Source organism: Geotrypetes seraphini, chromosome 5 (genome assembly GCF_902459505.1).
Source record: "Geotrypetes seraphini chromosome 5, aGeoSer1.1, whole genome shotgun sequence".
Lineage (NCBI taxonomy): Eukaryota > Metazoa > Chordata > Amphibia > Gymnophiona > Dermophiidae > Geotrypetes > Geotrypetes seraphini.
Window position 1 is genome coordinate 207,134,868 of NC_047088.1, and position 12,315 is coordinate 207,147,182.

Sequence of the window (12,315 nt, forward strand, 5' to 3'; positions counted from 1 at the left end):
CAGTTACGTCCTCTTCAGGTCATGCTGTTGTCACATTGGTCACGCAGACAGATTCGTTCCAGATGCTGCTGACCTGGACAGAGAGAGTGCATCACAGTTTGCTTTGATAGCTCCAGCCAGAATCCTTGGCAAAAGGCTTGCCTCTCAGTATATCCTCTTGGGTGATCCTGACCATGGATGCCAATCTTTAAGGCTGGGGGATCAATGCGAGGGTCATCTAGTTCAAGGGTGATGGTCACCCTCTCAGAGGATGTGGTCCATTAATCAATTGGAATTATGAGCTGTTTGCCTAGCACTGCAGAATTTGGAGAATATCCCAAAAGTCAAGGCTGTCAGGGTCTTCTCAGATAATGCCATAGCTGTGGCTTATATCAATAAGCAGGGAGGCACCAAGAGTGCTCTGTTAAGACTGGAGGCCTAGTTGATGTTTCACTGGGCAGAAGTCTACCTACAAGCTCTATCAACAGCACATGTAGCAGGAGTGGACAATGTACAAACCGATTATCTCAGCTTCCAAACCTTGGACCTAGAGGAATGGTCACTGTCCCTGAAAGCCTTTGACACATTGTATGTAGATTTGAATGCCCGATGTTCGATCTAATGGCATTAGCAGCAAGCAAAAACATTTCTCGCTTCTTCAGCCGAAAATTCAAGCCTGGAAGCTCAGGCATGGATGCTCTTATACAACTCTGGCTAAGAACAGCGCAGTTGTATGTGTTTCCCCAATGGCCCATGAAAGGCAGGATCATTCAAAGAGTAACAACAAACACAGGGTTAGTAATCCTGTTTGCTCCAGAAGGGCTGCATCGGCCATGGTACAGGGATCTGGTTCGGCTGCAAAGAGACCAGTATCTCAAACTGCCACTTCACCCATATCTCCTCTCACAGGAACCAGTTGCCCTGGAGGATCCAGAATGCATTGGGCTTACGGCATGGCTCTTGAGCACACTGCCTTAGCACAGAAGGGCTTTTTGGAGGTGGTCACAATTACCCTCCTAAGGTCTAAGAAACCAACAATGATTGCGGCCTATTCCAAAGTTTGGAAGATGTTTCAGCACTAGTATGCTAAACAGAATGTGGAGCCCTTCACATCTCCGATGTCAGTGGTCCTGGCTTTTCTTCAGGATGGTCTTGAGAAGAGCCTGGTGGTAGGTTCCTTCAAGGTGCAGGTGGCAGGCATCTTGTGCTTTAGGGCTCAAGATTTTCTGCTATGGCTGACAGACCTTGTCAACATGTGTTTGACAACAACATTATCAGCCATCTCACTGACCCCCATACCCAAGGCCTTGGGTCTGGACCTAATCTCACTGTTACTTCTAAAATTGGAAGAACTAGGTGTGCATGGGATAGTATTGAAATGGTTCACAGAATTCCTAGGCAAGAGAATATATGAAGTAAGAAAGGATTGTAGGAAGTCCGAAATATGGAATGTCTTCTGTGGGGTGGCACAAGGCTCGCCACTCTCACCATCCTTATTTAATGTATATATGAGCACTTGGGTAAGTGGTTCTCCATCTCATAAGTTCACACTATTTGCTATGCAGATGACATTTTTCTCCTTTGCGTTGCCAAAGACTCCTTCGCTGACATGCAGCACATATCAAAACTAGTTGAGGGTCTAAGTGCATGGTCAAAAAGAAACTTCCTCAAACTAAACAAGCAGAAGATGATGTGCTTTGGTTTGGGGACTACAACTCACTGCCGCATTCAGAATTAATACTGTCCACAGGCGAGAAACTAAGGATAGAAAAAAACATCAAAGGTTTCAGGCATTATCTTTGACTTGAGCCTAACTAAGGGAGAGCAGATTGTCTCACTGGTCAAAAAAGTTTTCTTCAGACTGAGGTAATTGAGATCAATAAGACCAGCCCTGAATCTGACCAGCTTTAGAATAGTAGCTCAGGCATTTGGTGTTTGGAGCACAGGTGTTTTCAAGAGGCCCACCCTTGATGGTCACTGCTTTGCTACTTCCCATCTGTGCCATTCTAGAGGGATGCTATGAAAGGAGAAATTAGATATTACTTACTAATTTACTTTATTTTAGTCCCTAAGACCAGCATAGGACCCACCTAGTGTTTTTTTTCAGGAAGATATCTCATTTAAAAATAAAAAGCCAGCATGACCACTAAGGGAGAATAGAATCAAATGACCAGAGCCACTGATATGGAGCAGGCTTAGTTGATAATGCCAGCGCTGTCCTTGCAGAGCAGCAGCGCATAGCATTGCATGATTAGCCTTGTACTGCATTATTGTTCAACAGTTGTTGATTAAGCACCTGAAAGGGAAGTCTGGTTTGTTAGTTGGGTAATAGTGTTGTCTGCTTTGCTATTCAATTACTGGATTACTGAGGGATTGCATAGTAGGCCTATAGCCAAAACTCGGAGTTTAATGGTTCTCAATCTCCATCTGCTGGTCGGCCATCTGTGCTGGTCTGGAGGGACTAAAGGAGAGTAAATTAGCAGGTAAAATCTAATTTCTCCTTTTATGTGTGAGGTGGAGCAGAGTCACAAAGTATGTATGTTCTTGATAAAAGTCATACAGACTGTATGACTCCTAAACTGATGTAATTGTCACAGCTTCAGTCTAGCTATGATTTCTGCTGGTTTACCCCTAGTATTTTGTAAAGACACATAGATACCTATGTGTCTTTATGAAGTAGCTGCAATTATGTGTCATGAAAAAGTTTGACTTTCGTGGTACATCTACAATGAAGGACTCGCTTGTCATTCTGGAGCACCTGTGTGGTCATTCCCACTCTTTGTGTCACGTTGAAAATTCTGTGTTTTCATACCCTCTTAACAACCTGTTATAAAATTATCCCCATTGATCAAAATTTTTTACCTGAGGAATGGCTTTGAAAATTGATTAGTTTATTTATTAGTGTTCTACATAGGATGCTATGGCAATGGTTGCTGTTCAGTTTTAGGAGAAAGAAGTTAAGTGTATTGTAAATTGAACACTCTAATTATTAGAGAAAACAGTTTCCCTAGAATGGGAAACAAAATATATGTTGTATGTTGCAAGATGTCCATTTACATGAAATGATTCAAATATTAACATCATTTATACAACATAAAATTGTTTTTATTTTTTAAGGTTTACTGGAGAACCTAATGATGCACTTCGACATTTTAATAAAGCCAGAAAAGACAGTGACTGGGGACAAAATGCAATCTATAACATGATAGAAATTTGCTTGAATCCAGATAATGAAACTGTAGGTGGTGAGGTTTTTGAAAATTTGGATGGGGATATAAAGTAAGTAATCATACTTTCATTTTTCTTTATACAGAGCGGAACAACTCGTGTAATTTTGCTTTAATTAATTACCATGAAAAAAAATACATACTGTATTTTTTGCTTTATATGACACACCTGACCATAAGATGCACCCTAGATTTAGAGGAGGAAAAACCAAGAAAAAAATATTCTGAACCAAATTGTGCCTCTGAACCCAGCCCCCTTTACTAACATTAAAAGTCCATAACTTAATTCTACGCTCTTTCAGTTAAATGAGATTTTTTAAAACAACAACAGTTTTCACAGCTTTTGGTAGATGTCAATTTAACCTGCGACAACATAGGAAGCTCCGCCAGCGGCGCCCAAGAACAACAGCTTCCTTCGGTGCTACTTCAAGAAATTCCAAGCACACAGCATGGCGCAAGGGCACCGGGAAGACGAGAAAGAGGTTGCCAAACCCACCACCGCCTGGAGTACTGAAGCCACTGGGGATCTCAGCAACCAGTGTTACCCTGTCTCCTCTGAAAGCGGGTTCCACAGCACAGCAGCCACAGAATGGTGCGGGGTGGTAGGAGGCTGAGCCGTGCGCAACGTATAGGCCCGTCCCTTGCATCTCAATTGAGCATGCACCTTGAGCCGTGTTCACACCGTCTTAGTGTTGCCAGTTCAGGAAGAGGCTCGAGTTCCCTGGGGAAATAATTGATATCCTTCACACCCTTACGCCAGAAAGGAGGCGCGCGATTCCTTGCCCTTGCCTTGAGAGTATATGTCAGTGTTTCCCAACCTTTTCAAGCCAAGTACCCCTTAAGCCTAACAAATACCAACCGAGTACCCCGGGCCAAACTCTGCCCCAAACCCGCCCAAACTCCACCCCTGACTCCACCCCCATAATAATATTGGCTGGCCCGGACCTTCTCTCCGACATCAGAATTGAAGTCTGGGAAAGGTCCAATTGCAATTGGGTGGGTCCAATTGCATGCTGCCGACCCTTCCCTGCCTGGAGTTGCGATGGTGAGCAAGTGGTTGACGAGCAGTGGTGGCGGCAGGCAGGGAACAGCTGCGGCAGCAGGTGGGGTAGAGTAGTGGTGGCAGGCGGGGAACAGTAGCGGTGGGGGGGTGGCGGTCATCCCGCGCACCCCCAACAAGCGGTCTGTGCGCGCGTTGAAAAACCCTGGTTATATGTAACTCGCCAGGGAAGGGTTAATCTTGTCTGTTTTTATGAGTGCTGCCCCATGTCACAGGTACTTGGCCACAAGCTCACTTCCTCTCTCTGCCATTGGCTGCGGTTTCACTGTTACCTTACTGTAGCATAACACACAGTGATTTCCACCCACTTTTGGAGGGAAAAAAGTTTGTCTTATAGAGCGAAAAATATAGTAGATATCTTCTTGCATTTTCTGTGTGCATATTTTCTGGGAAAAGTATCATGTGCAGCTTTGAAAATCCATAATTGTGTGTATTTTTGTTTTCCTTGACCTAACCTCATGGTGACCGGTCAAAAGCGCGCCAACAATCCCTTGCAACATTTGCATGCAGGACAGATGTGCGCTGCCTTTCTGGCCCTCCCGTTTGTGCTGTGAGAAGGTGTGTAAAACTTACAACTCCTCGCGTTCCCATTGGGGGGAACCCCCCACTACCCTGAAAACTCCTGCGTGTACTGGGGGGATTCCCCCCCAACGGGAGCTCGTGGAATTGTAAGTTTACTGGGGGGATTCCCCACCCACACACCTACTCATAGCGCAAACAGCAAGGCCTCAAAGTGGCAGAAGCGGCAGCACACATTTGTCCTGCGTGCAAATGTCGCCACAGGATGCCTAGACAACACTGCCTCAATATGTATGAGGGTTGTAAAAGTATATGTATTCTCAATGTATATGTATTCACAAATGATAGAAACAGTTCCTGAAGGGTGCTTGGAATTGAGGGATTAAGAGTTTAATTGTTGAATATAGCTCCCAAGATTCCTGACTTGTGATTTCAGACAGTGTTCGTATTTCCCAAAAGAGATTCTATGAGTCCCGAACACAAGTGGGCACATAACCTGATATCAAAATCTCTTTTAGGAAATATGAACTCCCCCTCAAACCACAAGTCAGGAATCACATGTAACAAGGGTAAAAAACACAAGTGCGTGGGAAGCGGTAGAGGTTCAACAACCCAAGTCAGGGGCCCTGAGGGGTCCTTGGGGCTGCTTGTTCAGGGTTTTTCAGACTTTGCCAGTCTCTTGTGGAGAGCCTATTTGATGGGCTCAGGGAACACTCTGTCAGTGTGCCCAGCACAGGAACAGAGAGAGTTCTTTTCCATGAAAGCTTCCCCGCCTTGGAACAAGCCTGCTCCAAGCATCAGTGACCACTTGGAGCAGCACTGGGAGGACTAGAAGTCCCTTTCCATGCCTTTATTTTCTCAAGGATCCCTTGCTTCCTTAGATATATTTAGGGTTCCTGTCCGGGGCTGGAGGTCAGGAGGCTGTGGCTGCAGTCGATCAGAGTGACAATCCCTCAGTGCGCCATCTTTTTAAGTCTGCAACAGTTTCCCATATTATTTCGGACACGCTGTGAGTTGAAGTTGAACCATCAACAGCATTCTACCTACCATTATTCCGTTATGAGCGGCACAAATGCACAGGCTGCCTTCTTTCTGGACATTACCTCATTAGTCACTGACCAGTGGGAATCCCCAGAAGGCTCCCTAAAGGTGGCAAAAGCTATGTCCAAGCTTTATCCTATGGCTCTTGAATTCCAACAGCTGTTTTCTCAGCCGAAGGTGGATTCCATGGTAGCTACGGAGGGAGGGGTGATGCTGAAGGTTGCTCAGAATCACAAAGTGGACGTGGTCCTCAAAAGAGAGTTTGAAGCACTAGCTTTGGGTATTAAAGCAACAGCAGCTACCTCCTTTGTGGCACAGGCCTGTCACACTTGGTTGAGGCACAGTCCTGTGGAGTTAGAGGACTCCTGTCCCCACTTGATTATGGAAGAAATGGATTATGTAATAGTGCATCTTTAAACTCAAAATGATCCGGTCACTATCCTTACTTTTGGACACCAAATCTCTTAATATCCTTATTCATTCACTAGTAATTTTGCATTTATTTCTTTATTTTAAAAATGTATGAATCGCTTAAATATAAGCGATGTACAAAACATTTACATCCACAATTTCAAGAACAAAAATACATTATAAAATGCAGTAAACAAATAAGTCTTCCCCACAAATTTCCTCACTTTACTAAGGCTTTGCGCAAAAGGAGATCCATAGGATCTAAACCATTCAAAATACGGCAGTTAAGATAATTTATAAAGCCAAGAAATATGACCATGTTACACCCCTTTTGTGGCTCATAGTGCACTGGACCCCGGAAGAAGGTCACTCTCGACTGAAACACGGGTCTATACCACAACTTATCTACTGAGTATGATCGTTTTGGTTTTATGAACTGCAACTTGTATATCAAGAGTTTCTGAATAAAGTTTGCATGAAGATAAGCGGTTCCACAGTTGTTTCCTTTTGTTTCTGGAACTCTCTTCCCATCAACCTCAGACAAGAATGTTGTCTCTCAAAGTTTAAATCAGGCCTTAAAACTTTCCTTTTCAAAGATGCTTTTAGTACCTATATAATGACACTTTCACTCGAATCCTATTCTTAAAAATTTGATCTCTTCTCTCCTTTCTTCATCTCTCTTCTTTTCTTCTCCTTCTACTATTTTCTTTTTCAATCTCTTGTTACCCACCCTCCTGGTCTGCTCCTTTCCCCTTTCCTTTTATTTTATGATGTATCCTCTAAACGTTTTTTTTCCTTTTGTGTCAAGTATGTCTGCCCATTGATTTTAACAAACCTTGTGCATCTCCCCTATTTTATATGTATGTATACAGTATATATTTTTTATAGATATTTTTGTAAAATTTGTATGAAAACCGCTTAGGCTTCAATAAGCGGAACGTATATCAAATATAATGTGCTTTTCTTTTAATTTTTTAATGGAGAATAAGCCAGTCCCTGCCTGCCAGAAACTATCTCTATCAGAAGGTTCAAGCTTACAAAATTGTAGAATATAAAAAGCTATTATCCTATGTAGACTAACTAAGTAAAGTTTGTTCTTTTAAGATCTAAACTGTCTTTAGAAAGGAACCTACAATTGAGCTTTTCTCCCCAAAGCTCTTTAGAAGGGAATCTACAATTGGAGTTTTCTCCCCAAACCTATCAAGGCTTAGAGCTAAACAATGTATACTTACCCAAAGATATGTCTTCTACTCTTCTCCTCTCAGAAAGAGAATGTCCTCTTCCCTCCTCTCTTCTCATCTTGAGCTTTTGTCTTCCTCAAGACAGTATTTGCCATTATGGCAATAGAAATTGTTATATACGTTTTCACGAAATCTTAAAATTATATCACCCCTTGTGATGGTGATTCTGTTGTTACTATACTTAATATTCATTTTAAAAAATCTTAATATACAATAGTTATTTACTTAGATGATAATACTGTATCAAGCAAATAGTAAAATATTCAAATATATGTTTACAACTGTGCTGCTGTTTTGTAATGGCTCTGATATGTATTTGATGTTTTATATTACTTAAATGTATTTATTTAATTTAAAAATGTCTATACCATTTTATATCAAAACGGTTTACAAAATTATTGCATACATAAAATGTTAAAACAAATCTGGACAGGTAGAAACAGACAGCATTAATTTTAACAACAATCAGTACTCAGAAAAATGCATCAACAAATAATTGTGTTTGTAACAGTTTTCTAAATGAGCCCCTATCACTGCATTTCTGAATTTGCCTAACAAGGGCATTCCATAGTTTTACCCCAGCACATGAAAAGGTCATTGCATTGGTTTCTGCATATTTTGGATTGATGTTTGTGAATGATTAGTTACTGTTGATGAAACATGGTTACACCACAAAACAACCGTCAATGGCGGCATTCAGATTCTCAAAGGCCAAGGAAATTCAAGACCCAAGTGTCAGCAGGAAAGGTCATGACCACAGTGTTTTGGAATCAGGGAGGTGTTGTAATGACTGACTATCTTCCAAAGGGCCAAACAGTTAATGCAGAATACTACCATAACTTGCTGCTTTTTATTGTATTTCCTTATATTCAATAAAATAATTTAATAATAAAAAAGGAGGCATTGAAAGAAAAAAGGAGAGGGAAGCTGTGAAAAGGAGTTCTCTTTTTGCTTGACAATGCACCTGCTCACAAGGCTGGCAAAACGATGGATGTTTTGAAGCAGTTGGGATTTCAGTGCATAGACCATCCACCCTACTCATCAGATCTTGATCCATCTGACTATTTTCTGTTTCCAGACCTTAAAAAGAGTTTGAAAGGGCAACAATTTTAGAGTGATTCGGAGGTGATTGCTATAGTAGAGCAATATTTCAGTGACCAGACATCAGAGTATTTTTTGGAAGGGTTACAGAAATTTCAGATACGATGTGCCAAGTGTGTTGAATTTAGGGGTGAATATGTCACCCTTAAGTTCAACATACATCATTCTTTTCTTGGTTGGGCTGAGAACTTTTCAGCACTCCCTCATAACAAGTATCATACTGACTTGACATTAATGTAGCTGTTAATTTTTTTATTGGTAGGTTTGTTTTAAAAATTATCTTTAGTATGCATTTACATAAATTATTTTTCTTATACATAGCAATTCCACAGAAAAGCAAGAATCTGTGCAGCTAGCTGTAAGAACAGCGGAGAAACTTCTTAAGGAACTCAAACCTCAAACAGTGCAAGGTCACATACAACTACGTATTATGGAAAATTATTGCTTAATGGCAACAAAGCAGAAATCAAATGTTGAGCGAGCCTTAAATACATTTACGGAAGTAGCATCTGCAGAGGTTGGTACTATTTTCTTTCTGGCCTTCTCTCTATTTTTAAAAATTTTCTTTCATGGAAAATATTATCTCTAAAGGTAGATATTTTTCATGTGGCATGGTTACATGCTGCTTTAAAAAGCCACCTGAGTTGGGAATTCTAAAGTTTTGAATCCAGATGTCCAAGCAACCACCACTTACTATCAGTTAAGTTCAACTGTCAGTAGCATTTTCTTTTGATCTGCACTGAGAAGCTTGCGCTCTCTTAGGAAATTACACTGTGGTATACTTTTCTTCTTGTGACTGTGGCTGACCTCTCTCTGGGGAACCCATAATTCTGGATTAGGCAACCCTCATGAAAAGAGAATACTATTTTAGTTCTCTTCATTTGAGGATGTTACCCTGTTCTCTAGATTTGCTCAGCAGTCTTCTGTTGGTTTATCCTTAAGGAAGTCCACATCTTCATATTAGAATGTCCACGCTACCAGGCAGGGCTCTGGGTCACTGGCCCAGAAATATCTTAAGAAAATGTTTATGGAGCATGTAGGGTTGGGCAGACTGGATGGACCATTCGGTTCTTTATCTGCCGTCATTTACTATACTTCTAAGTTGAGAACAGGGGTAGCAGATAGCAGAATGCCATTTTTGTGTGTGGGGATGTGTGCAAATTCTGCCACCAGCCCCACCCCTCTACTCCTTCATCCATCCTTCTGTTCCTCAATCTTCAACTTTACAATACAATACAATTTATATCCCGCAAATTTCAACATGCCAGAGAAGCGATCTTGCCTTTGAAGGTTAGAAAGGAATCTAGTCTAACTCCTAGCACCTGTGGAATTAATTTCTCAAGCATCTCTCCTGTTGGTAGCACTAGCACCTTACAAGGTAGCAGACTGTGGTCGCCAAACCAGAGCACCCTGGTCTTATGTTTGTTGATTTTAAGGTAGTTGTTATGGGTCCGGGTATTCAAGCTTTCAACGACAGCTTTTATGAGGTGCAGAGTGTCTTCCAGAGATTCTTTAGCTGCACAAAGTATGAAAATGTCATCCCATACTGTATGCCCTTGCTTCTCCCACATTCCACTTCCCTGCATCAGCTCCCAAACTTCTCCCATCCCCAGATCATGTCTACCACGTACCCCCTTGTTGTTAGATCCTTTCTTCAACCCTTATTCTGCAGTTTCTGTGTTATCTCTGAGCTTCTTTCTCCCAGCCCTAGCATTACACCCCTCCTGCCATTTCTGTCATCTGCCATCTCCAGCCTCATGTCGGCTCCCAGCCCCTACATTAGGCTCGTCTCCGAGCCCCAGCTTCCTTCTCCCACGTACCTTCTTGTTGGCCCCCAACCTCCCCTTTCCCATTCCCAGCACTAGCACCTTTACATTCCCTGCAGAACAACAGGAGCTTGTGTTTCCATTCACAAGAAACAGAATATAGCTGCTGTCTGATTTAAACTAACACAGTGCCAACAGCCAGAGCTATCTAAGGATAAGCATTCAGAAAACCTTCCACTCAGAGATTGCTTCAAATGGACAAGATTTTCGGCCTGATGTGTACTACATTTTCTAGAACCTGTCATATGTTCACTCCCATCCATTCTGGACTACCTTCTCCATCTCTCCAATTCTGGCCTAAAATCCAAACTTGTTTGAATACATCTTAGTGTCATCAGTACATTTCATGCTCCCTTGGACAATAAATCTCTGTCTGTTCATCCCTTGTATCTAGATTCATGAAAGGACTTTACCACACTGATCCACATATCAAGCTTCCGCCTGTTGCCTGGCATCTCAGTATGGTACTGTCTACTTTTATGAAGTCTCCTTTTGAGCAATTCATTTTCTAATTAGAGATCCTTTTTGTTCATTCCACATCTATTTGAATTCTGTCACCGTTTTTGTCTCCACCATCTCCCTTGGAAAGGCATTCCAGGCATCAACCACCCTCTCTATGAAAAAGAATTTTCTGACATTACTCCTCAGTCTTATAACCCCACAACCTAAATTCATGTCCTCTAGTTTTATAATTTTGCCTTCTTTGGAAATAATTTGTTTCTATATTAATACCTTTCATGTATTTAAATGTCTGTATCATATACAGTACATGTAAATGTCAGTATCTGCATGAATACATTGCAAATAGAGCTTCTAAAATAACGAGAAAACCAAAAAAACTCTGTGGAGTGACGATGTTCCCAAATGGACTTTATTTGAAAGTATCAAAGTTCCAAAGGTACACTAAAATCATCCACATAAGAACCTTAAAGGACCTAGTCCGCTAGGGATACAGGACCCAACACGGTCCGCGTTTCGACAAAAAGAGTCTCACTTCCGGTTCACCACACAATTGTTTCCCACGTACTCACCTTTATAGGACCCCCAGGGACCCCTGAAGAAGACTTTGATACTTTCAAATAAAGTCCATTTGGGAACATCGTCACTCCACAGAGTTTTTTTGGTTTTCTCAGGATTTTCTTCTTTGTGGATATTTTGGGGTCAATTCCTTTTGTTTTTTGCTTCTAAAATAACTGCATAAACATGAAAACATTTCAAGGAATGAAAAATTGGGAGGGGGTCAGTATGCATGCATGTATTTTGTAAAACAACAAAACAAAGAGAAGACCCAATATTCCACAGTGAGAACAATCCAAACGATAAAAACAAAAAACTGGATGTTCTGAAAGATGATTTATTATTCACTCTTTGCAATAAAACCATAAAATTACAAATATAAGTCCAAATATATAGTACACATGTGATTGTCCAACTGGACCCTGCACGGTCTGTGTGTCGGCGAACACGCCTTTCTCAGGGGTCCGGATGATATAGGGTACTCAGATAAAAATGTGGACTAAAAACAGTGTACGTGTCTTTGAGCAGATAACCAAAATAGCTATGGAACAACCAAAGTGCTGAGAAAAATCGCAGTTTCGTGTTTTTTGTTTTTATTGTTTGTATTTTGTAAAATACACATGCATATGTGCTACTTCCTCTCAGCGCATACAGTATATGCACACATTTTATACTTGTCTCTGAGCAGGTGTAATTTTGTGTGGGCCCTTCAGTAGGGTGTTTTATGAGTGCTGTACATCTGTTGCCTTTATAAAACAGGCATACAACACATGCGCTTATGTGCATTTTCTATCTTTTTTGAATGGGAGAAAAACTTTAATACATTTAGCTCTTTACACATTATTCCAAATGTATTTGGAATACTTAACCCAAAATTTGGATAATTTTTTATT

General features: G+C 41.2%; 1 protein-coding gene across 4 annotated transcripts in view; it reads left to right on the top strand.

Annotated features, from left to right (window-relative positions):
* Positions 1-12,315, top strand: part of TTC21B (tetratricopeptide repeat domain 21B) — a 222,897-nt gene that overhangs the window by 158,184 nt on the left and 52,398 nt on the right. For all 4 annotated transcript variants that reach the window (XR_004539464.1, XR_004539465.1, XR_004539466.1 and 1 more), the window contains 2 exons: positions 3,097-3,258; positions 8,901-9,096. Coding sequence is in view for 1 of the 4 variants with exons in the window: in XM_033944656.1 (XP_033800547.1) it covers positions 3,097-3,258; positions 8,901-9,096 (358 nt within the window). In the remaining 3 variants the exon portion in view is untranslated. The remainder of the gene's footprint in view (positions 1-3,096; positions 3,259-8,900; positions 9,097-12,315) is intronic.